The 26,009-nt window shown below is 43.1% G+C and overlaps 1 protein-coding gene across 2 annotated transcripts in view; it reads right to left on the bottom strand.

The window, feature by feature from the left end:
* Positions 1-12,128: 12,128 nt before the first annotated feature.
* The window catches only part of ERGIC1 (endoplasmic reticulum-golgi intermediate compartment 1), a 99,630-nt gene continuing 85,749 nt past the window's right edge, over positions 12,129-26,009 (bottom strand). For both annotated transcript variants that reach the window (XM_044280733.1, XM_044280732.1), the window contains exon 10: positions 12,129-15,121. In XM_044280733.1, the coding sequence (XP_044136668.1) occupies positions 15,014-15,121 (108 nt within the window). In that variant the 3' untranslated portion in view covers positions 12,129-15,013. The remainder of the gene's footprint in view (positions 15,122-26,009) is intronic.

Raw genomic sequence — 26,009 nt, 5'->3', positions numbered from 1 at the left:
TCAGGCCTGCTCTACTCTCACAGGCCCATAGCCTGGCCTTGACTCAGACACAGGATCATTTCTGACTCCTCTTCTCACTGTCTGCCCTACTACTACTTCCTGACTGGGCCTTATATAAACTAGGGTTCCCTAGCTCCCTCTAGTGACTCAGAGCTGGTATGACACCCTAGCCGGCCTGCACATGCACATTTCACAGTAACAGGAAGTACATAGCATGACATTAACAAGATATTTTATACCAACCTCCCCATAAATACAGGGGGAACGACAGTACCCAAGTGACCCTTCTGTAGTGACGGGGTATTACTCTCCCGTACACTACACACCCCCTATTCCAAATTCTTGACCTAACCCCTTCACTCCAGCCAGAGGTGTAACTTGACCAGCATGCCCTTTCTATAATACTGGTGTCTTCTTATGTGGCACAAGGGTCTTTGGGCCCCCTCCTGGGCTTGGTAGCGACTCTGCACCCCCTATAGCTATGCCCCTGGGTACCCCACTTATAACCAGGGACCATTCTGAATAGGAATCCTTGACCACGACTTCTCTCTCAGTTTTCAATCCAATTACAAACTATAGTTTCCAAGCCTATAGATCTTATTTTGCATTAAAAGTCAAGAGGGACAGTATCAAAAGCCTTTACAAAAACCAAGCATACTACATCCACAGCCGCCCCTCTGTCCAGGCTTCTACTCACCACCTCATAAAAACAAACAGAAGTTAAACTAACTGGTCTATAATTACTTGTGGAGGACCTAGAACTCATTTTGAATATGGGCACCATATTTGCCTTGAGCCACTCACTTGGCACTGTACCAGTCCCTAGAGATTCTCTAAAAATTATAAACAGGGACACAATGACTGAGCTGAGTTCTTTAAGAACTGTTGGGTGTAATCCATCTAGACCCTGAGCCTTCTTCAAATTTACCTTATTTAGGCTACTTTCACACTGGCGTTTTGGCTTTCCGTTTGTGAGATCCGTCATGGGCTCTAACAAGCGGTCCAATACGGATCAGTTTTGCCCTAATGCATTCTTAATGGAAAAGGATTCGCTCAGAAAGCATCAGTTTGCCTCCGTTCAGTCTCCATTCCGCTCTGGGGGCGGACACCAAAAAGTTGCCTGCAGCGTTTTGCTGTCAGCTTGACGAAACAGAGCCAAACGGATCAAATGAGGAAGGGATCCGTTTTCTCTGACACAATCTGGCACAATAGAAAACTGATCCGTCTCCCATTGACTTTCAATGGAGTTCATGATGGATCCGTTCATGATGGATACATGCGGTTGTATTATTGTAGGATCCATTTTGCAGATCCATGATGGATCCGCCCCCAAAACACGAGTGTGAAAGTAGCCTTAACTTCATATCTACAGTTATCCAGTTGAATATATTACTGAGTGTAATATCAGCCCTGGCACCACTGATATCAGCTCCTTTATCTTCTTTTGTATATACGGATCTAAAAACCCATTTAGTACCTCTGCCTTTTCCTTATCTTCAGTAACTATCACCCTTTACAATTATTTAGGGGACCTACCTGCTCTGACCTTGGTTTTTTAGCATTTATATATTTAAAGAATTTTGGGGGATTTGTTTTGCCCTCTTTTGCCACCTGCTGTTCATTTAGTATTTTTGCAGATTTTCTAATTTTTACATATTTTATTAAGCTCTTTGTAAATTTTGAAGGCTACAGCTGACCCCTCAGATTTAAATTTTTAGTCATTTATTGCTTTTTACAGTAGATTCTGGCTCTTTGAGTTTTGAAATTACCTTTTTATATGACTACTTTCATGTATTATTCTTTGTGTCCCAGGCTACAAAAATGATTAACCAGAGGAAAATGTACCTTTTTCTCATTTGTGTGGCGGTGGAACATCATCCTTGATTTAAGTTTCTGTCCAGTTTCAACAACATAGAGGCCTCCAACTAGACATTTAGTCAGGGGTCAAGTCCTGGGAAAAAAAGTGTGGGAACTCACCCAAGATCCACTGCAACCCCCCCCCCTCCAAAAAATAAAAAAGCACAGAAAATCTAGCATGCTGTAATTTGTATCGCTGCGGACTAAAAAATAAATTAAAAAAATAGCACTTTTAGAAAAGTTTGTCCTGGGATTCGATCTCATGACCTCTACACAGCAGAAGCAAGGCATATGCCCTCACAGCTATGAAAGCTGTCTAGCTTGCTAATTAAAAAAAAATATATATAAGACTTCTACTGTAGGTAACTTTGCCCACTGTGTATGGATGTAGCAGAGCTGGGTGTGTTGGGGCAGCTGTCATGTGTATGGTTGTACACTAGGTATCAGTACACAAGGTATCAGTAGAAGTATCAGAAAAAGAAAAAAAAACACTTTTAGTTTGTCCTGGGATTCGAACTCATGACCTCTACACATTACAGGCAAGGCATTTACCCTCACAGCCATAAAAGCTGTTGAGGTAGTTGCTTAAAAAAAAAAAATTAAGACTTCTACTTATACCTAGTGTACTGATACCTAGTGTACAACCATACACATGACAGCTGCCCCAACACACCCAGCTCTGCTACATCCATACACAGTGGGCAGCTGTCATGTGTATGGTTGTACACTTGGTATCAGTAAACTAGGTATCAGTAGAAGTCTTATAAAAAAAAAAAAACACTTTTAGAAAAGTTTGTCCTGGGATTTGAACTCATGACCTCTACACATTACAGGCAAGGCATTTACCCTCACAGCCATAAAAGCTGTTGAGGTAGTTGCTTAAAAAAAAAAAAACTAAGACTTCTACTTATACCTAGTGTACTGATACCTAGTGTACAACCATACACATGACAGCTGCCCCAACACACCCAGCCCTGCTACATCCATACACAGTGGGCAGCTGTCATGTGTATGGTTGTACACTAGATATCAGTACACTAGGTATAATTAGAAGTCTTATATTTTTTTTTTTTTTTTTAAGCATTTACCTAGACGGCTTTCATGGCTGTGAGGGTAAATGCCTTCCTCTGATGTGTAGAGGTTGTGAGTTCGAATCCCAGGACAAACTTTTCTAAAAGACATTCTAAATGATCTCATAGTGAAGGAGATGATGTCATTAGGGGGCGGGGCACCATGAGAGGAGTCGCAGGCAGCAGCACCGCACAGACAGCTTCCTCTCAACTGAAGCCGCCCCTCCTCCCTTAACCTGCCCTGCACAGTGCGCTCCGTCTCCCCCTGTGAATCTGATTCAGCCGTGTTCTCCTGGCTTGAGGCTGAAAGGGAACGGCGTTCCTGCCATGAAAAAAGTGCAGGAACGCCGTTCCCATGCGTTCCCCCTCCACTCGACCCCTGCATTTAGTGCCGAGAATTGTATGTAGAGCATGTAAATGTCCCAGGTATCTTATAGTCCTGCTGTGTGTTGGGGATCAGGGTCTTATCTGTTGTATATATGGGAACAGGTTTTGAATCTTCTTATATTACGGGGATAAGTTCCTTTTTGTGTGGTACATGGCAATGAACTCCTGATCAGACTATTTCTCAGATTTGGAGGTTGTCGGTAACATAACAAAGGAGGATCTGGGAAAATTGTTTTTCGCTGGTCATCCTTATGTAGTGCATGAAGTACATTTTTTTTTTTTTGGCAGTTTTCCTCAGTATTTCTAGTTGTAGATTGTATGTCACTACCAGAGGTACACACTGGTTCTTTTTTTTCTTTAGTATTGGAGAAGTTGACTTCTTGGTATCCTAGTGGCTTTTGTGATATAATCTTCAATTGAACCCTACAGAAATCTGGAAGGAGGTGGGTATGAAATATTCTTATAGGACCCTATAAGATCTGTGTATGCTCTTGCTTTTAAGTCATATATTTTATGGTATGGTTGAAAGGTCAGAAGATAAGTATGATTTGCTTGGGGTGCGCCTTATCATCAGGTTCGTCTTATAAAGAGGAAAATACAGTAATGTAGGCAAAGGTGCGGAAGTGTGCCACATTTCCAACGAGAAGTTAAATTTTCCATATAGCCGCAGAACCCTTACTTGCGTGGCCCACCGCCCAGGCACGTAAGTTTACCACATTTACTGCAACTAGGTAGTACGGCAGCAACTAAACCGCCAGCAACTTGGCCAGGTGAGAGTTCAACTTACACATAAGCTAGCTTGTGGTCAAAAATCGTTTTCTAAATTACACACATTCCATTATGGATGTTTCACATTAGAGCAGAGGACAAGGTAGAGGAGGAGTCTGAGCAGGAGAAGAAACTGCTGATTATGATGACGGGGATGCAAGCTGGCTGCCAGACCAGGAGAAGGAATGCTGGCCAGTTGAGTTTAGGCATGTTTGAGCCTGTGCCCACAAGATCAGCGGCATCATCACTTCCTGAGCTGATCACAATAGAAGTATTTCTGACCCTGCTAATTCATTTGGAAGCATCCGTGTTGCGTCCGTTTTTCACTGTAGACTAATAGGAGATTCTTTGGAAATTATTTTTCAACTGCGCAATGTCTGTAAATTAAGGAGGACATACAAATGGTAAAAACAGACACATGGACCAACCACGGATCCTTCACGGATGAAACACATACGCTTTTTTTTCACAGACGTGACACTGACAAGGAAATGTGAATTAGGCCTCAGTGTTTGGTCAGTGAATTCCACCAGTTATTTTGAGCCAAAACCAGGTGCGGCTCTAAACACAGAACAGGTGCAGATCTTTCCCTTATACTTTATGTCTGTGGAGGTTCCAGTCGTGGGTTTTGGCTCACAATTACTGATGGAAATCACAGACGAATTACAATACCGTTCAATGCTCTTCTGTAGACATCATTATCTAGGCCTATCAAGAGAACAACAGACTTGTAGTTATCCTAATTCTATACCAACTATTAACATGAGGTTTACTCTTTAGATAACATTTTCCTATCATAGCAGCACTCAGGGTACTTTCACACTAGCGGCAAGGAACTCTGGCAGGCTGTTCCGGTGGGGAACATGTACTTTTATTCCGGCCGCCTCTCGGCTTGTTTTCCGTGCTGCAGTCGGAACTCCAGCCCGCCCACATTATAGTCAATGGGGCCAGAGCGGTAGTCTGGGGGCATACGTGCACTAGCGGCAGCATGGATCCAACAGGCTGTTCAGCTGCCGGAGTTCCTTGCCGCTAGTGTGAAACTAGCCTAAACTGACAATGGATTGCCCATCTATAGTTTTCTCTCTCTCTCTGTGCTGACTTCTACAGAAGGACAATATTTCTAATCGTCAATTACACTGTGCTGCTGGAATAAAAATAGCCCAAAATTCCCCACAATTTTTTTTTACATGAACATAGTTTAAAAAAAAACCTAAAAAAAACACCCCTTTACAATGGCTTTGTCCAACACCAAGGAATATTAACTTGGAATAGTTAAGTCTTGTGAGCGCACACAAATGTCACTCCTCTGAGCGTGATGCTGTCAGCGCAGGACGTCTCATTGCAGATATAAATGTATCACACATACTTTACTGTAGCCCCTCCAGCTGTGTTATTTCACAAGTCATGCCAGAAAATGACAAAGGAATCCATATTGTTTAGTCTTGCACATTTTTTCTTGCTGATCCAGGAGTGAGAGGGATTGGTCTGACAGCCATTTGTACATAGATCAGATGTGTAATCCGGTAGTTAAGCAGCATAAAAAGTAAGGTTGACAAAGCGGGATTACATTGCGTCACTACATTTACCCAATCTTCCTTAGAAGGGTGAATAACATGCCAGAAATTCTCTTCACATCATTCCAGTACATAGGTGAAAGTGGGATCTTGCAAATGAAATGCCAAAACTAGATGAAACCATAAACTGAAGCTCATTGTTATATCATATGTTAGATATCACACCACACATTGTATATGGAGTATATTCTAACGTAAACCTACAGTGCTATTTTACAGTAACTGCGGCACCTTATTAACAAAGCTAATTTGCTTCTAGACAAATAAGATTCTCCTTGCAGAGATCCAAATGGGTAGGGAGTCTTCAGAGCAATGGAAAAAATATGCAGACTAGTGACCTATAGGTGGCGCTAGAGACTGTCTTATTTCTTCTAGAGCAGTCTTTTATGGCATAAGGTAACTTTGAACTGCATGAGAGTGGAATATACTGAAGGTGACCATAAGCAGTGCTGTATGACGTCACTATTGTGTATTCATGGCAGTCCAAGATTTACATCTCTGGAGCTTGTATGTAGAATAGGGCTTTTGTCTATGGTCCCTGCTATTAATTAACCTACATAAAAAATATCACATTTTATATTATCGAACAAAAATTTCTTACCATATCATAATCATATCCAATAGAAGTATGACTATAGCATGACCTGGCATCCATACCAAAGGGCTGCTGCTTGTCACGTCCCTCTAGTCAAGTGCTTTTGTCAGGTACTACACCAGTTCTCTGGGTTTCCTGTAGTATAGTACTTGAATAAGAAACCTGTACTGCTCAGAAATGTGTTCCAAGCAACCCAATAAAGAATATAGAGTGTCTACTATAGCAGCACAGAGACTGATCTCCTGTATTGTTGAATGTTCATATAAGGCATCATGCACACGACCGTTGTTTAATTCAGTGTCCATTCCGTTTTTCGTGATTTTCTGCGGACCCATCGACTTTCAATGGGTCCGTTGAAAACTCGGCTAATGCACCGTTTGTCATCCGTGTCCGTGATCCGTGGTTTCAGTCCGTCAAAAAAATATAACCTGTCCTATTTTTTTCACGGAAAACGGTTCGCGGACCCATTCAAGTGAATGGGTCAGTAAAAAAACGCGGAGGCACACAAAATTGTCATCCGCGTCCGCTTTTTTTCCTATCATTTGCATGGCAAACTTGACTTAGGGCTCTTTCACACCTGCGTTCTTTTCTTCCGGCATAGAGTTCCGTCGTCGGGGCTCTATGCCGGAAGAATCCTGATCAGTTTATCCTAATGCATTCTGAATGGAGAGAAATCCGTTCAGGATGCATCAGGATGTCTTCAGTTCTGGACCGGAACGTTTTTTGGCCGGAGAAAATACCGCAGCATGCTGCGCTTTTTGCTCTGGCCAAAAATCCTGAAGACTTGCCGCAAGGCCGGATCCGGAATTAATGCCCATTGAAAGGCATTGATCCGGATCCGGCCTTAAGCTAAACGTTGTTTCGGTGCATTGCCGGATCCGACGTTTAGCTTTTTCTGAATGGTTACCATGGCTGCCGGGACGCTAAAGTCCTGGTAGCCATGGTAAAGTGTAGTGGGGAGCAGTATACTTACCGTCCGTGAGGCTCCCGGGGCGCTCCAGAGTGACGTCAGGGCGCCCCAGGCGCATAGATGACGTGATTGCATGGCACGTCATCCATGCGCATGGGGCGCTCTGACGTCATTCTGGAGTGCCCCGGGAGCCGCACGGACTGTAAGTATACCGCTTCCCAGCTCCCCACTACTACTATGGCAACCAGGACTTTAATAGCATCCTGGCTGCCATAGTAACACTGAACGCATTTTGAAGACGGATCCGTCTTCAAATGCTTTCAGTTCACTTGCGTTTTTCCGGATCCGGCGTGTAATTCCGGCAAGTGGAGTACACGCCGGATCCGGACAACGCAAGTGTGAAAGAGGCCTTAGACTTTTTTTACTTTCTTTCATGTCTGGTGATCCTCCAAAAATAAAGGAAGACACACGGAAACGGATCACGGAACAACGGAACCCCATTTTGCGGAATGGAACACAACAACGGTCGTGTGCATGAGCCCTAAGGGTTCTCCAGTGGAATCTCAGGAAGGAGTACAGCAGCAGCAACATGATTATCAAAGCCAATATTGAATTTTATGCCCACCAGCACACCACCATCAGGTAACAACATCATCTTAAAAGGGAGGTCTGAGATCTACAAAAAATGTTATGGGGGTCGGGGCATAATATAATAAAAGAACCCCTCAAAGAACACTCATGTCATAAATCATGGCTCCAGCATTGCTGCTCTAGTCATCTCTGCTGTGCTGCATTTATGAGGTGCCCATCTACCCATTATTTTATGGCATTGTCCTCGCCCGGCCACCTTTTTGGTGATCTTGGAAAAGCCCCTGTCACCTCTCCTGACAAGTCTGTTTTAGTGACTACTTGAATTTTTTTGAAAAATTGCATTCCAGGAAATATATGGTTAATAAAGCATGTCACTACTCCTCTGAATCCGTCCAGGGACCAGTTTAAGGAAGACTAGTATGTGGGGGACCTCTCCACCAACCATACACTTACTGACAATTGGGGAGAGCAGCCCTCACAAATTTTAAATGATTTAGGGGTGTTGACCTCCCACAACACTGGTGTCCCATATACTGGTCACTCCACAATAATAATCAGAGCTCACCCCCACGCACCAATCACATCCAGATCTCCCCCCCCCCCTTCCACACACAGTAATCACATTCAGACTTAGGCTACTTTCACACTAGCGGCAGGACGGATCAGACAGGCTGTTCACCCTGTCTGATCCATCCTGCCGCTATTTCGCCGTGCCGCCAGACTGCCGCTCCGTCCCCATTGACTATAATGTGGACAGGGACAGAGCTCTGGCGCAGCACGGCGAAAGGCCGCCGGACTAAAAAGTCGGACATGCAGTACTTTTAGTCCGGCAGCCTTTCGCCGTGCACCGCCATGCTGCGCTGGATCTGCGCCCCCGTCCCCATTATAGTCAATGGGGACGGAGCGGCATACCAGCAGCACGGCGAAATAGCGGCAGGACAGATCCAACAGGGTGAACAGCCTGACGGATCCGTCCTTCTGCTAGTGTGAAAGTACCCTAAATATCCAACCTCACCCCCGAGTAGTCAACCAGTCAGAAAGCTGGCTCCCAGCCTCCCCTATCCCCCACAGCACTCATGTTTAGACTTACCATCCTCCGGCCACCCCCATCGGTGGAGCAACCAGCGATAAGACTGAAAAATCTTGCCAGCATTTGGCGACAGCTGGCGTGCCACCTCTGGCACGTGTGCCTCAGGTTGCAGACCCCTGTTGTAAGTTATGCAGAGTGTGGTTACTCAGTTGCATTCTGACGCTGTACTCCCACAAACCATCAGTACAACACATTGGGAGGACTCCTCTATGAGTCTTCTCCACTGCGTGCAAGAGCACAGGAGACCTCTCAATGCATCTTACTGCTGGTTTGTCAGAATGCACGAGAGTATGAAGATAAAAATTACATAACCAGACTCCGCATCACTTACACTATACACCGCTTACTCTAGTTGGATGGAGGGGGTGTTTCGGAGTTGGTAGATTCCCTTTAAATGATGCATATGGGCACATCACTAGTGGTGGTATGTACGAACTAGAGCAAAGAAAATACTAACTTTGCTGTTGCCAATATCAACCATATTTTTTATGAAGCTGAAGGCGAGCCACAGTTTGAGACCACTGGTAGGGCTTTCCTCTTGTAATGTTTATATGATTCTTAGTTCAGACTTTAGGTTACAAAATTCCTAGTCCTAAGATTGAGTATTAAAATCAATAAAATAGATTGCCAAACATTGGGTAATCATCACATCTAAGCAAGCGTTTAGCATTTCTTTGAATAGCTTGACTCAGTGTCCCTGCAATCTCCCCATGACCTGTGGAACTGAGCACAGATGTTCTGAGGAGGGGTTATGACTAACAGCAATGAGGAAAATGACCCGATTCTTACGCTCATTTTGGTGCAGTAATATTCCATCAGATGGGATACCATAAAATGAAACACAGATCAAAGAAGAAAAAGGCAACAAATCGTTTTAAATCTTTTTTTATTTTATTTCAAGGTTTACAAAAACAGATACTCAGTAACGCAGAACAAAATCAGACCAAATTGCACAAAGTTCCAAAATCTTCCCCATAGACTCCTACATCATCACTCCCCTCATTCACAAAAACAAAAAGTAACATTCTTCCAAAAACGGTGCAGAAAACATGGTGTACTCCTTGCCTGCAAGCTAATGGCAAACCATTATATAAATACACAGCCCTTAGTAATGTAACATGGCCCCAAAACTGGTCGGCAAAGTGAGTTGTCATCTCCTAGATTTAATCTTGCTAACAGTAAAAAAGCACCATGCTTAAGGAGGAGCTGTCACCCCTCCTGACAGGTCCGTTTTAGTAACTACTTGCATTCCCCATGTAATAACAATGCTGGAGCATCTATTCTTATGTCTGCATGTTGTGCCATTCCTGTATTATTCCTGCAAAAGTTTACAAATACATTTCAAGCAGTTTGTGGTAAAAGTACTGCTGGGTGTTACCAGAAGTGGGTGTGCCTGATTCTGACCAATCAGTGCTGCCAGTTGCGACTGTGCAGGGACACACCCCCAACTGTTCCTTTATTGCAAGCTGCTGACTATTCATAAACCTGTGGTAGAAACAATAAAGGAATGGCACCACAGAGTCATAAGAATAGATGTTCCAGGATTGTTATTACATGGAGAAAGAAAAAAGTTACTTATGCTTGTTTCACACTTGCATGATCTGATCCGGCAGCAATCAGCCTATAGGATATGTATTTGCCGAGAGTTGGGAACAGCCTGTCGAATCTGTCCGGACCCATTCACTATAATGGGGGCCAGGGGAGATCCAGCCGCAACCTGGCAAACATGCTGAGGAGCGGCCGGACGAAAACTGCTGTGTGCAGTGGTATTTTCCGTCTGTTCCTTGGCATATTTGCTGGTTTGCGGATGGATCTCCGCTGGCCCCCATTATAATGAATGGAGCCGGACAGAATGCCAGCAGTGCTTGGCAAGGTCGGATCAAACAGCCTGCCGGATCTGTTTCACGCAAGTATGAAATAAGCCTAAAACAGATATGTCAGGAGAGGTGACAGGGCCTCTTTAATGATGTTTGACCAGTTCCTTTTACATGTAAAACCCAAGATCATATCTGGGGTGAGGTAACAAAACAATTTGTTATATTACAAAAGTATGCTGTTTTGTAGGTGGTAAGATAATGCATAAGAAGTGATAAGCCGAAACATTTCACCATCTAAGAGGTAGATAAGAATAATAATGACAGCACTTAAGGAACACACCAAGCTCAGACCTCCTTCATATAGACCTAGCTTAAAATCAAAACAATTAAACCTCCAAGCGTACCCATATTGTACCTAAAAAAAGCATATAATCTCACCTAAATTAAGCTAGAGAAACCAATGTGTTAATCTGCTGGTATTAATACCCTTAAATTGAAGACCATCTCCATCTCATTGTCATACCATGTCAAGCGTCAATCTGTGGAAGACTTGTATCCATCTATGTTAGTAATGGGATGAGTGGGGAAGCCCAGTCAAGTTACAAATGCCATGTCATCACACCTGGCCAGCAAGAGTCATAGTCGTAGTGTAGACTCTACTGTTTAAGTGTTAATGGAAAATATATTCAACCGGAACCACTAGTCTGCGCTAGTAGTATTAGGAAGGTTCATGGAAACCAGTTATTTTTTAGATATATTACTAACTCCACACCAGCATTCTAGCCGTGCAACTCAGTTACATCCATACATATTGAACCTTTTCATTATGGTAACCTGGTCACTTAACCTCAAGTCTGACTGCTTGCTCTCACGTGTAAACAGGAAAGTGGTCTCTCGCTGTGGTGGACTTCCTTAGAACCTCCTGCCTGTCTATGCCATCTGTGTAGTCTCCAGCGTAGTTTGATGGGATGTAGCTTCACACTGTCTCCCTGCCTCTAACACCTGATAAAGGAGAGATAACAGGGCAGACAGGCTTAAAGAGGACCTTTCACTAGTTTAAAAAAAGTAAAAACTAACTATAATCAGTGGGCAGAGCGGCGCCCAGGGGTCCCCCTGCACTTACTAGTATGTCTGGGCGCCGCTCCGTTCGCTCGGTATAGGCTCCGGTGTCTGCAGCTCCTTCTTTTGTACTGGGCGGAGTTTTTGTATTAGGCGTGTCCCTTGCTGCAGCGCTGGCCAATCGTAGCGTCCCAGGCTATATCAGCTGTCCACTACGATTGGCCAGCGCTGCAGCAAGGGACAAGCCTAATACAAAAACTCCGCCCAGTACAAAAGAAGGAGCTGCAGACACCGGAGCCTATACCGGGCGAACGGAGCGGCGCCCAGACATACTAGTAAGTGCAGGGGGACCCCTGGGCGCCGCTCTGCCCACTGATATAGTTAGTTTTTACTTTTTAAACTAGTGAAAGGTCCTCTTTAAGCAACATCACATAGTGGAACATGGAGGCCCTGCAGTATGAGGGAATAGCAGTTCTGTGTCACTTATCCGTCATGGCTGCCCTTACACAGCGCATTGCAGTGTGGTGAGCCTCTGCCTCCTCTATCTTTGCATAGCCAGGTATGATGGGAAATGTAGGTTTCATTAGAAAAACCATATCCAAGAGGAGAAGGAAACAAGACGGATGACAACCCACAAATTACACATCAAATAAAACTGGTATACATAAGGCATAAACAAGATACTCTATCCTGATCTTTAATAATGGTCTATCCTTGACTATATAGCTAAAGAAATAAAATCCCGGAGTGCTTCTTCAGAGACTCTTGGGAATTTTTGTTGAACTGAACAGTTAGAAAACGGCCATTTAATACTTTTTAGTGTTCTTTTTCCAAGAGTGTGCAACTTTTAATCAATATCTCCACCAAGACATCAAGTCCCTGACTTCCATAGAGTGTGACCTTTGGTCAGTTTTGATCTTGTGGTCAACATTTGGTGCCTTTGACCGTAAACTAAAAAACGTTGTGGGACAGCAGGTAGTTGTTTTATTACAAAATTGATCTTCTAGCCCTAGTCAATGGTTAACGAACTAATGATGCAGAGCAGGAGAGTGGCTGGTGGCATCTAGTGGATTTTCCAAGGCGGTCAAAGCTTCAGTTTCAGCCTGCACTTTGAGAATGCAGTCGATACAAACTTGTAGTGATTCAATAGATGGTACATGATTATGACTGAATAGAATTCGTGTGAGTTACTATCGGCTTATGAGATACCGTCTCTACGCAGAATCTTGTGCTGCTGTCTTTATGTGTGGCACTTTTATTGTCTGTTATGACAGAGCTGCCGAATGTCAGACTCCCATATGTTTGATCTTAACAAGTTCTCCTTGGTTTTCAGAATGCACAATGTTACGTGACAAACCAGGGTCCATTCAAGTGCAATGGTCAGTCACCTAGGGCTATTGCCAGTTGTCTGCAGCATGGCTGTGTTTAGTAAAATGAACCCTGTTGTCGCCGGACACTTTTAGATATGTAATTAAATACACAGAACTATAGATAGAACATCTGACATGCACTAAGTTGGTCCCTAATATAGGATACAGCTACTATGAAATTGATCCTGCTCTAATCCTTAGATCTGCTCCAACAGGATGTACTTGGGATGCCTTCTATGGAAAGCCTGCAGACATATTTACTGAGGATGGCCCTTGTTCAGTTATGCAAAGACCACTCACGTAGGGTTTATTACACTATAACTTGCTTAGAAAAGTTTCAATATTTCCCATAGCAACCATTCAGATCACTGCTTCCCCATTAAAGATGAGAGCTGGAATCTGATTGATTGTGATGAGGTTTCACTGTTTAGACATGATGCCCTATGCTTCCCATTCTCTTAATGGCTTATTGTAATAAAAACAAGAAAAACTTTACATCAAGAAGGATCCATCAGCTCCCCCAACATGTCTGTTTTAGTAAATACTACAATGCTGCGCTATTCTTTCTTTGAAATGACTGACATCATGATGGGAATGGTGGCCATCATACAGTAGGACAGACTTAGCACTCTTATTTCCATTTTCACGCTCCTATGAAGGAAGAGCCTTATTGTGGTACTGTTTTACAATAGGTCAAAATGGAAACCCTAGCTTTTATGAAAAATCGGTTAAAAATAAACTCTGGATGCAGAAGTAAAAATAGATTAACTTTCCATCTAATATTTTAACAGCAGCTTTACTAGTTAAAAGCTATGGGAACCTTTTAGTTAAAAAGAAATGCTGCATTTACAAGTAGAGGTCATCTGGATACTGTCCATGGTGGGCAGCAGCATATGACCCAAGGTGTGCTAAGAACAAACTGTTACTACAGATATGGAACAAGACTACAGTAAAAAAGTGTTAGCAGAAGTCCCTTTTTCCTATATTATATTTTGAAGTATCAACACTAAGACACAGAAGGCCCCACATTTGGTCACTTTTCTAATTTGGCCAGACACATAAGATAAGCTAAACTTGTCAAGAATGTTTACGAGGAGGTTGGAGCTGATGGCCAAACCGCTCTCTCTCTCTTGACCCTCCCCATATACATGTTCAGTTGAGGGGGCAGGCTTATTTCATGGGGTAAGGAAGATAATCTGCTGCTGGATACCTCATCTCATACTTGGATAAAGGATAGGCATGTTGAAACCCTTCATCTTTGTTTTCACCCAACATCTATTAGGATATCCAAAATTTGATCGGATATATTAATAAGATATCAAGAAGTAACAGACAATATCAACTATTAGCATGACCAGGAAAATAAATACTAAAATATGCATCACGGGATAAATCTCATAGAACAAAAACAGTCAATGTACAATGCGATGTGACCGAAAGCACTACCTAGAGAGGATATGGGATTATTTAGGTTGGTCTTGGCACAAAATACGTTTTGCACAGATCTGAACTGGGACTTCATTATAAAGTGCTTGCGGGGGAGTCCAGATCAAATACAGAATCTGAGAGGAGGCCAAATGGCCTATTTCCTCCAAGGGAGGCAACCATTTTATAGGATCATCCGAATCTAGTAACGCATTAGGACTATGGGCAACAAGTTTATGAGATTATTGATCAGCTGAAAAAATGGCTACCTCCATAGACACTTAGTACCTTTAAAAGGGGCTCCTGGAGTAATGTCATAGTATTTCTAGAATTTTCTAAAAAGTCCCTATATGACGATATACCCAGAAATGAGATAAATGACAAGTCATGTCTTTTCTTCAATGAAAACTACAAAATACGGTATACATTTCCTTATAAATTGATGCTTCTCCAATATCTTCCATGTGCTCTGGCTGGTGGCAGGAGATGACAAACCGTTCCTAGTGAATTTTTCCCAGTTGAATTTTCTTCCAGGCTTCAGATGCAGTAAAAATACAAGAATCCAGAATGCCGGCTACAGTGAACGTTCCACCAATGATGGCACATACCTGCATTGGAATAACATATAGATAAATCACATATAACAATCAAAGGGAACCAGCTAATAAATGACAGATTCAGGCATGAGGTACGACTTCCTTCTGATCGCAAAATAGGACTTCTACATGGGATGGACTCGCTAACTGAAAGGGTACTTTCAAGCTGCATCGAAACGACATGCGTGAAAGCACTCCCTAAAGGAAGAAGGTGAAAATTGCCACATTATCAACCTATGGCCAACATTTACGCTTCATGAACATAGTGATCAGGGCAAAGCAAAATTCCTACACATTGAAAAACTAAGAAAAAAAAAAAAATCACATTTTTAGAGTCACATTTCCTTTTTTACAGCACATGTGCAGTTTGGATGCAGTACCAAAAGGTAACAAATATATTCTTTTTAGGTTCTGAAAAATTAGGAGGGGGATTAGGAGTTGGCTACAACATGTAAAGTCATTGTGGGCATCTCCTTCAAATTTGCATGTAATAGCTTTCACAAATTATGGGTTTTTGTCCCACAAACAGACACCAATCAATAAATTATAACATTTGTACCAAAATTAAAAAAAAAATGTATGGAATAAGTTTTAAGCACCAATGAAAGTGTTAAATATTATAGATATACATCTATTGGAGAGTGCTGGACTGTTTTAAAAAGGGTTGAACGGGATGCCCCATCTTTAAGCAGTATGCCACAGAGCAGAGAACGGTCTTATCAGTGACTGACTACTATGTCTGTAAGCACTCTCATAGGGAAAGTTGTTGGTCAATGATTATTACCACCCACTGGACTCCAAATCATAAAAAGCGCAAAATGAACAAAGTATAAGTTATACTGGAACGTTTCCCAAAAACGGTATATCAATCTGCTCAGCTTCTTCTACTCTGTAACATGCCACCTGAAGATAGGGCACCATGTTCAATGTGACAGGCTTCCTTTACATTTCAACAACTCTCAAAAGCAGCTTTCAGATAGGAGAGCAATTGTTTACTCCATTGCTGAGAAGCCATTAAAACACTTCTTGTAAAAAGGGCTTACCTTGATCTACAAAATGTCACACCCCGAATATGTTAGTCTATATAAGGAATTTTACTAGAAGGCAAATTAGGACTGTAAAAACCGAGATGTTCTAAAAGAGGAGGCTTGGTGACAGCCCAGCTGTAACTATAACTCCCAGCATGCTTTGCTAGTTGGAATGAAGCAGGTTGACCATCCGTTCGTAGCCATCAAAATATATATTTGGTCTGTTTACAGAAAACATATCAGTTCCCTGGGGCAACAGCTGTTTTAAAAACCACGATCCGTCATGCAAAATATGTGACCTGATTAATTTTGGTTGACGAAGTCTAATTTAGTCACAGAAATGATCCCTTGCTCACATACATGTCTGCGGAGAAAAGCAGCCATAAATAGAAAAAGCTTCCGAATGGAAACCATGTGGCCTCTCTGTGTCGATTTTAGAGAATAATTAGTTATTTGGCTTTTCATGATGAAAAATAATTGCATAATAATTATTAAATAGAAGAGCAATGGTGGGGATTTTTTTGATTTGGACTGTAATTTGAAAAAATAATCACATTTATGAAGCAGAGGACAGCCCCTGGAAGAGACCCTTGGATAACAGCCGATTTATCAAAAAAATGTAGCACTATAAACCAGCTTGCAGCGTTCGGGTGTCCGCCTGGTTGTGCGGAGGCAAGCGGATCCGTCCAGACTTACAATGTAAGTCAATGGGGACGGATCCGTTTGAAGATGACACAATATGGCTCAATGTTCAAATGGATCCGTCCCCCATTGACTTTCAATGTAAAGTCTGGACAGATCCGCTCAGGCTACTTTCACACTTACAAATTTTTTTAACAATATAATGCAGACAGATCCGTTCTGAACGGAGCCTCCGTCTGCATTATATGAGCGGATCCGTCTCAGACGGATCCGCTCTGAACGCAAGTGTGAAAGTAGCCTAACACTTCATAATTTATATATTTGCTTTATTTGCAGGCCCTGTGAACAGCTATCGCAGGCATGGCCAACGTGTGGCTCTTAAGCTGTTGTAAAACTACAACTCCCACAATGCCCTGCTGTAAGCCGATAGCTGCTGGCAGTCTGGGCATGATGAGAGTTGTAGTTTTGCAACAGCTGGAGAGCCTCAGGTTGGCCATCCCTGAGCTATCGGTACAGGGAGTAGGAGTAATCAGTGATTGATAGCATTGTGTGTATAAGTATACATACAGAGATAGTTGTCAGTCACTGATAACAGCTCCCTCCTGTACTGATTCACAGGTCTCCAGATATAAATATAAAAATTATAAGTTTTAATGAATCTTTTCCCACAAAACTATAAATCAATCTTCTCTGCTCCTCCTGCTCTATAACATGCTGCCTGCAGACTGCGCTGCCTTTTGTGGTGACAGGTCCTCTCCAGTTTTAATAAATTCAGCCCATACTATATCTTCATCATAAGGTCCCAGCCAAGAGTACAGAATAACTGTGGAATGTTATGTGTGGCAAGGTCACTGTTGGCATTGTGGGCTTCACAAGGTGTGACCCATTAGCATGTGCCCAAGTGACACACAGGTTCCTATACTCAGAGTGACGTGGGACCAGGGCTACCAGCGCAGAGCCAGGGAAACACTGACTGTATGTTAGAGCAGTGACTCACTACTGAAAATAAAGGAGAATGTGCTAACACTTAATGTGGAGTGACAGAGGAAAGGTCTCATCAGCAGCCCAAAAATTGTCCAGCTATGATGAAGAGGAATACATGTCAGGACACGCACCGCAGAACATCTTCTATAGCGTTAGCTCAAAGCAGACAGATTTACAATGTGTAAAGGCCGCACTTTAAAATAGGAACACTGAGAACTCTACTTGTGCTTCAAGGGGTTTTCTGTGACTTAAATGATGATGGCCTATCCTTAGGATACTGTACGTCAATAATATATGATCGGCGAGCTCAGACTCCCAATAACTAAGCTGCAGTACCATGCACGGCTGCCACTGTGCCAGGTAAACAACAAGCTGATCAGTGGAAGTCCTGGGAATTGGTCCCTCCTTGTTCTAATACCGATGAGCTCTCCCAGGCCACCAATATTAGAGTCCAGACAACCCCTTTAACGTGCGACCCACTAGTGCAAGTCAGGTCTTCCATACATTTGTAAAAGTGCTGCTATATACTCTTTATTGACGTTACATACGGTAAATAAAGGTTAGTGTATTACCTATATATAGGTTCAGACTGATGAAATAAAAATAAAAAAAAAACTGCTCCTTAGGCTACATGCACACGACCGTATGTGTTTAGCGGTCTTAAAAAAAAAACGCATGACATCCGTATGCCATCTGTTTTTTTTTTTTTTTTGCGGATCTATTGTAACAATGCCGGAAACTGACAAGAATAGGACAAGTTCTATTTTTTTGGCGGGGCTACAGAACGGACATACTGATGCAGACAGCACACAATGTGCTGTCCGCATTTTTTGCGGACCCATTGAAATGAATGCGTCTGCATCCTATCCGCAAAAAAAAACAAAACAGAACGGGCACGGAAACAAACAACGTTCGTGTGCATGTAGCCTTAGAAGGAAGAGGCGATCAGCGGCAAACCTACCATAGCGGGAGATCACACAACTGCTATGGTGCCCAGCCTTGTCATACAGCTACCATTGGTTTCAATGCTAATTGTATAAATCTATGGGCAATTAGCGCCCCCATTAGTGGCTGTAAGCAGCCGGAATCATTCAAAGGGAGTCTGCCACCTACAAATTGTTCCAAAGTAAGCATATAGGATAGGTGCCTAAAAGACAACCATACCTTTCTTGTTACATCTGTTCCTCTAATCCTTGCATTAAAACTGATTTTGCAGGCGAAAGGCTCCCTTTCAGTAGAGAGAAGCAGGGAATTTGGAATTCGAGATTAGTGTTCAGGCCCCTATAAAGTTTTGGATACAGTTGACTTTACTAGAGAAATCACCAACTTTTAGCACTTTAAATTACATTTTTTTTTTTTATCCCTTTGATCATTTTTATCTTTCTGGATCACCTTTTAAATTGAAGGTATCAGCATCTTGTCACATTGGTTCATATTATGTATTTTTCAATTACCTCTTTAGTCTACTTTTGATCCAAGTTAAATGATAAACATGGTACCATACACTCTATAGACCATTATATATGCTTAGCAACCCATACATTTTCTTCATGGATCACATCTGCCTAAACTTTTCTTACTCGCAGATGTTTAAAGGGGTACTTTCATCTCAGACATTTATGGCACATCTACAGCATGTGTCATAAATGGCTGATAAAAAGTGGACCCTGAGGTGGGACCTGTAGCTATCTCTAGAAAGGGAGCCCCTTGACCCAGTTCTGCTGTCTTCCACATCCACACTGTAAGAGGTGGTCACTTTTACAGAAACAGCCATGTTCACTGCTACGCAGTTTCTGTAAGGCATATTCACTTCTATAGGAGTTATGGGAGTACACCTGGTCATCTTTCTAGAGATAGATGCAGGTCCCAGAGATCTGCATCTATCAGAGATTTATGGTGTAAGTCAAAAAATACATAAAAGTATATACAGTTATGGAAAGGTGCAGGAGTAGCAATTGCACCTGAGCCCTTGTGCATGTAGAGGCCCAAAGTCTCTCATAAGGAGACACCAGTATTATAAATGGCACTTGCTAAATCCAGCCCAGGAGCTGCAAGTTACACCTCCACATACTTTGTATATCCACAAGCATCTCTCTGGGTATCTTCATGAATGACCAATTACTGTTATCACAGTGGATGTGGATAGGGCTGCAGCTAACGATTATTTGAATAATCGATTAGTTGCCGATTAATTTCTACGATTAATCGATTAATCGGGAAAAACGACAAAATTACAAAACAGAGGTTTATATGATCTTACTTGAAAAATTATGTTCAAAGGCCATATTAAAACAAATTGTGGACGACACTTATGGGGGATCTGTGGACGACACTTATGGGGGATCTGTGGACGACACTTATGGGGGATCTGTGGACGACACTTATGGGGGATCTGTGGACGACACTTATGGGGGATCTGTGGACGACACTTATGGGGGATCTGTGGACGACACTTATGGGGGGATCTGTGGACGACACTTATGGGGGGATCTGTGGACGACACTTATGGGGGGATCTGTGGACGACACTTATGGGGGGATCTGTGGACGGCGTTTATGGGGGATCTGTGGACGACACTATTATGGGGGATCTGTGGACGGCGTTTATGGGGGATCTGTGGACGGCGTTTATGGGGGATCTGTGGACGGCGTTTATGGGGGATCTGTGGACGGCGTTTATGGGGGATCTGTGGACGGCGTTTATGGGGGATCTGTGGACGGCGTTTATGGGGGATCTGTGGACGGCGTTTATGGGGGATCTGTGGACGACACTTATGGGGGATCTGTGGACGACACTATTATGGGGGATCTGTGGACGGCGTAGTTATGGAGAGGGGGATATGTGCACTGTTATGGGCATAACAGTGCACAGATCCCTTTCCTCATAACAGTGCACAGACCCCCCTTCCCATAGCAGTGCCATACACAGACCCCCCCTCCTCCCCATAGCAGTGCTATACACAGATCCTCCCCCCTCCCCATAGCAGTGCTATACACAGACCCCCCTTCCCCCTAACAGCCCCGGCGCTTGCATCTTTATTTTACCTTTTTACAATGACGCTCCCGCTCCTGTAACAGCCAGGCAGAGCGGACGGCGGCGTAACGTCACTCAATCACGTGACGCGCCTGCTCCGCCCACTTCATGAATGAAGGAGGCGGAGCAGGCGCGTCACGTGATTGAGTGACGTTACGCCGCCGTCCGCTCTGCCTGGCTGTTACAGGAGCGGGAGCGTCATTGTAAAAAGGTAAAATAAAGATGCAGCGCCCGCCCGCCCGCCCGCCCGCCCGAATAGCAACGAATCGGCGATTATTCGATAACTGGATTCGTCGACAACGAATCCAGTTATCGAATATAATCGATTACATCGATTAATCGTTGCAGCCCTAGATGTGGAACCACTGGGTTAAACAGATTTGGCTTTGGGCTAACCCTGGCAGTCCCTTGGTATTCACAATATACAAAAATCTGGAATTCTCGGAGGGGGAGCCACCAGGCTGCTACCTCCTGAAATAGTCTATGTGGTTGACAGCGGACCCACAGAGGTCAGAGACAAAGAATGATCGGGCAAAAGCGCAGTCAGGTCAGGCCGAGCTCAGAACAGGCAAAATATGAGGAATACAATACACAGTCTGAGGTCAGGTCAGAATCCAGGTTTTGGGCAGAAGTCAGTACACAGGCAGACAAACTAATACTACATACTACTATGCAGGGGACTAACAAGTCAGATAACCTATTGCTCAGGCACCCTCCCATAAGGGAAGATGCCTTAAGTACCCAGAGGAGGTCAGCCATAGGGTGGGGTAAATTAAGGTGATCATGCACTGGCCCTTTAACAGCTGGAAGGAACAAATGTGAGCAGAAGGGAGAGGCCTTTGCCATCAAGAAGCAGGCCACAGCCTGCAGGATGCGGTTATAGACAAGTAAGGTGGACCGGACAGCCTCAAGGATGGGGAGAGGGGCTGGAAGTTATTGGCCGCTGGACAGGCTGCAGTGAGTGAAATATTGCCTGTGCCCACCCTGGGCAGTGTGACAAAGGTAGGCACAGGCCGCCAATGTAACAGTTACAAATGGGTAACAATTCCAAAATACTGATTATGCTGTATATTCCATATTACAAACTAATATAAAATGAAGGCCATGTATTGTCAGACAAGAAGCTATAAGTGTCTACCAAACAATGGATCAGCAGCAGTGTGGCTGAAATCTTGAGGATTACATTTCCAAATGTATACGTGAAATAAAATAGAGAATCTGCTGATAGGCAGATACTGGTATCCTAGAAAAGCACGAGAACTCTACCATCTTGGCAATATGTCAACTGAAGTTAATGTCCCAAACCATCCTAGGGCCATAACTTAACTTTAGAACCTAACAGCTGCCACTGAAATCCAACTGCCCACACAAAATACCATGAGGCACCCCAAACTGGTGAGATGTCATGCTCTTGGAATACCGTTATTACATTCTTATTATCCTTAAATAAGATATTAGAAATACTATTATTAGCCGGCACGCACTCGGAGGGCAGCAACGGGAAGCATGTATGTGTTTGTTCATACTTTGTCATTTGTTATTACAGCTATATCTTCTCATATGCAATTTCCATATGTTGTATTAAGAATTAAAGTTCACTGTACATACAAAGTATTTCTTCTTGGCCGGCCTCTTTACAGGACATGTATCTTCAGACTACTGAGTTTAAATTCACGTAAAAGTCTACTCTGGATTCAGTGCTTGTGCAATGGAAAGTTAGAGGACTTTATAAAAGACTTGCTGTATCCATTCTTCAGGTTCTCAAGACCTCTGTATCTAGACCGTGAATGAAAACCTTCATTCACCTGTGCTGTGCATTTAATATTTGTCTACTGCAGGGATGGCCAACCTGCGGCCCTCCAGCTGTTGTAAAACTACAACTCCCACCATGCCCTGCTATAGGCCGATGGTTGTAGTCAGTCTGAGAATTCTGGGAGTTTTAGCTTTGCAACAAGCTGGAGAGCCTCAGGTTGGCCATCCCTGGTCTACTGACTTACAGCTAACATCTTGGCTGCAGTATTTTTTTTTTTATGATATGAAACCACCCTAAAATGGAACGGAAACAATGTAATAAAATTTTTTGTATGTAGTTTTTAAGGCAAACGTTGTAGCAGATTCAAAAGAGAAAAGTACAGTTTTTCTCTTTACACCTTTCCGAACTTTTTAGTTCACTTTTGGAGTTTTTTTTTTTCCTACAAGAGTTTTTGGTACCTTTGCTTTACTAAACAAAGTGCTTTTTTCTGACATTTTTCATGTTCAATAGAGAAGCCTAGAAAAAAAAGCATACCTAAAACATGCATGGTATTGGAGAAAAAATAAAAAAAAGTATCAGAACTGCCAAAAATGTCACAAAAACAACGCTTTGTATGGAGTGAATCACTCAGAATTGAGAAAGCTCGTTGGAAGAACGAGTGAAACGTTTTCAAGAAATCTACAGTAAGTCCAGTTGCCTTGATTTATTCTTTACAGATATACCATGACCTGGATAAATGAGAACCTTCACAGACATATCCTCAGGATAGGTCATCAGTATCTGATTGGTGGGGGTCCCAGGTGTCAGACCACCACCAATCAGATACTGAGGATAGGTCGTCAGTAATCTTGGAAAATTATTTTAAAGGCTGTTGCCAACTACGGAATTATGGGAAGGTGGAAATTGATTTAACATCATGCTGTATCTGAAAGTATAATGGTCCATAGCTGCGTTTATATCCGCATGCCGTGCAGTGAAGCATAGTTCTCATTTCTCACCAGTCACATTTTCCTCAGATGAAGAGATAAAACACAGAGATTGTCGCTGGAGAAAGCGGCGAGTATATATATATATATATATATATATATATATATATATATATATAAAAATAAAATATATGTAAGCTATTGTAGGTGCTGTATGATGAGATATTTCTACCCTGCTCCAGCGGTCTGCTTCATCATATGATACAGGGCATCCCTGAGCAGAACGGAAAGAGTGGCTCATACACTGTGTGTAACATATGAATCAGGGGAACGCTATGATTTCCTTCTGTGTAGTCATAAGATGTTGTCATTACTAGAGAGATTATAATACATAGGCACAGACAATATAGACATCATTTGCCATTACAGCTATCTAGATATCACCCACCTTTCCCAGTCTTCTGAATGTTCCTTTGCTTTGTAGCTGTGCAGCCATTAAACTGAATGGGGTCGCAGTGTGAATCACAAGCTGCCATGACCACCTCCCGATGCTGTCGCCAATCACAGTCTTCAGTGTTCTAACACGGAGGACAGTGATTGGCTGCAACGGTCAGGTGCAGTGTCAGTGATGTACTGGGATTGGGCACCTGACTGCTGCAGCCAATCACAGTTCTGATGACTAGAACGTCACCACTGCTGATTTAAAGGGAACCTGTCACCTCCAAAAACATGACAGTAGCCAGCAGCGTGTTTCCGACGATAATTTTCTTCCTGAAGGCCGATGCGGCTAAAGCTCAGAAAACGTTCTTTTATCCCCTGCCGGCGCGCTTCTCTAGTCGTGCTTGAAGCCAAGGGGGCAGTCAAGATAAGCACACCCCCTTCCCTGTGAATGACCAGCGCTTATGCAGAGAGATCGGCAAAGCCAGCCGAACTGCCGGCTGTCAGTCACAGCGAAGGGGCATGGTTATCTTGACTTGAAGCGAGAAGACCGCTGCCCCCTTGACTTTAAGCATGACTAGAGAAGCGCGTTGGCAGGGGATAAGAGAACGTTTTCTGAGCTTTAGCCGCATCAGCCTTCAGGAAGAACATTATCATCGGATACACGCTGCTGGCTACTGTCAGGTTTTTGGAGGCGACAGGTTCCCTTTAAAAAAAAGCAGAGGCAGGACCAACAGCTCTGGAGAAACACATTTCAGGAGTTTTATCAAAATTGGCTTGGCTGCCAAAAGAGCTGTGATAAATGTAAGGTGGAATCTGATTGGCCGCTTTGGGCAACTAAACCAGTTTTCTCACACACATGTTTTGATAAATCTCCCCCTTTACGTTTCTCTGAATTTTAGGCTAGAGGTTTGCCGTCAGTGAATGGAAATATTGTTGTAAAGCACCGTGGAATATGTTGGCACTATATAAATAAAGATTATTGTTTACAACCAATGGCTAAAAGTCAGTGAAGACATGGACACATGCATGTGTACTCTGCAATGCAGTGTGAACTACGTCTCAGCAAGAAGGTTTTCATCCGCTGACAGCAAACAGAGACCTTGAAAACGTTGAGGAATTGACACATAAAAGGTATATTGGAATATTGCATTACTTTTCATGTAAACAATGATGACGCTTTCATTTGCATAAACCTGGAAAGGCCTTACATTAGTGAATAACGGACATGTTAACGCGCACCCTCTGCTGAATACACATGTGCTGTGTGCGCACAATGGAAGCCGCAGCACAGATGCTCCTATTAAATCAGGACACACAATGGACGTGTGAGAATTAGTGGTCACGTCATTTCTCAGACGAGAGTGACATGCTGACACTAGGGTGGGGAGATTAAAGGGTAGGCTTATGTGTCAGCTTTCATCCAGTACCTGTCTACACCCTTTCCTGACCGGCCAGCACAGACAGAATACACAGAACCGCCACATAAAACCCCCATCTGGAGAAATGCTTTATTTCACTGCCTTGGACCAGAAAGATGAAGCTTTCATAAAGCAGTGATGTCCATTTAAAAGTAGGTACAATAAAATTAAAAAGGGGAGAAAACTAGACCAACAATATGTTCATTCTGAGAGATTTCACATAGTTGTGAGCTTTTTAAGGTCAGTCTAATTTGGTTTGGTGCTTTTTGACTAGTACACTGGTAAAAAAAAAAAAAAAAAAAAAAAAAAAAAAAATTATGTCACATGTATTTCTAATGGCACTTTTTAGAGGCGTTTTTTCTCTCCACGTAATTTTTTTCTTTAGGCAACTTTTCCCCTATAGAAAAAGGGTCGATTTATCAAGGCGCACGCAGTCCAGGCGTCTATACAGAAATCCGTGACAGCTCAGAGCTGCCGTAGATTTCTGGCTTCGTTTGCGCCAGAAGACTGGTGCATATAAAGATGAATTAGACTGAGCGGCTGTCTATGCCCGCTTCCCACCCTTTCTACTTCAAGCCTCTTGCACACGAATGTTGCGCATCCATTCTGTGCATCGTTGCAACGGCCGGGACGGATCAAGACCCATTCAACTTGAATGAGTCAGTAAACCGTCCG

This window comes from Bufo gargarizans, chromosome 2, assembly GCF_014858855.1.
Source record: "Bufo gargarizans isolate SCDJY-AF-19 chromosome 2, ASM1485885v1, whole genome shotgun sequence".
In the NCBI taxonomy this organism is placed as follows: Eukaryota; Metazoa; Chordata; class Amphibia; order Anura; family Bufonidae; genus Bufo; species Bufo gargarizans.
Note: the sequence above shows the minus strand (reverse complement) of the source record. Positions and strands in the feature narration are given on the sequence as shown.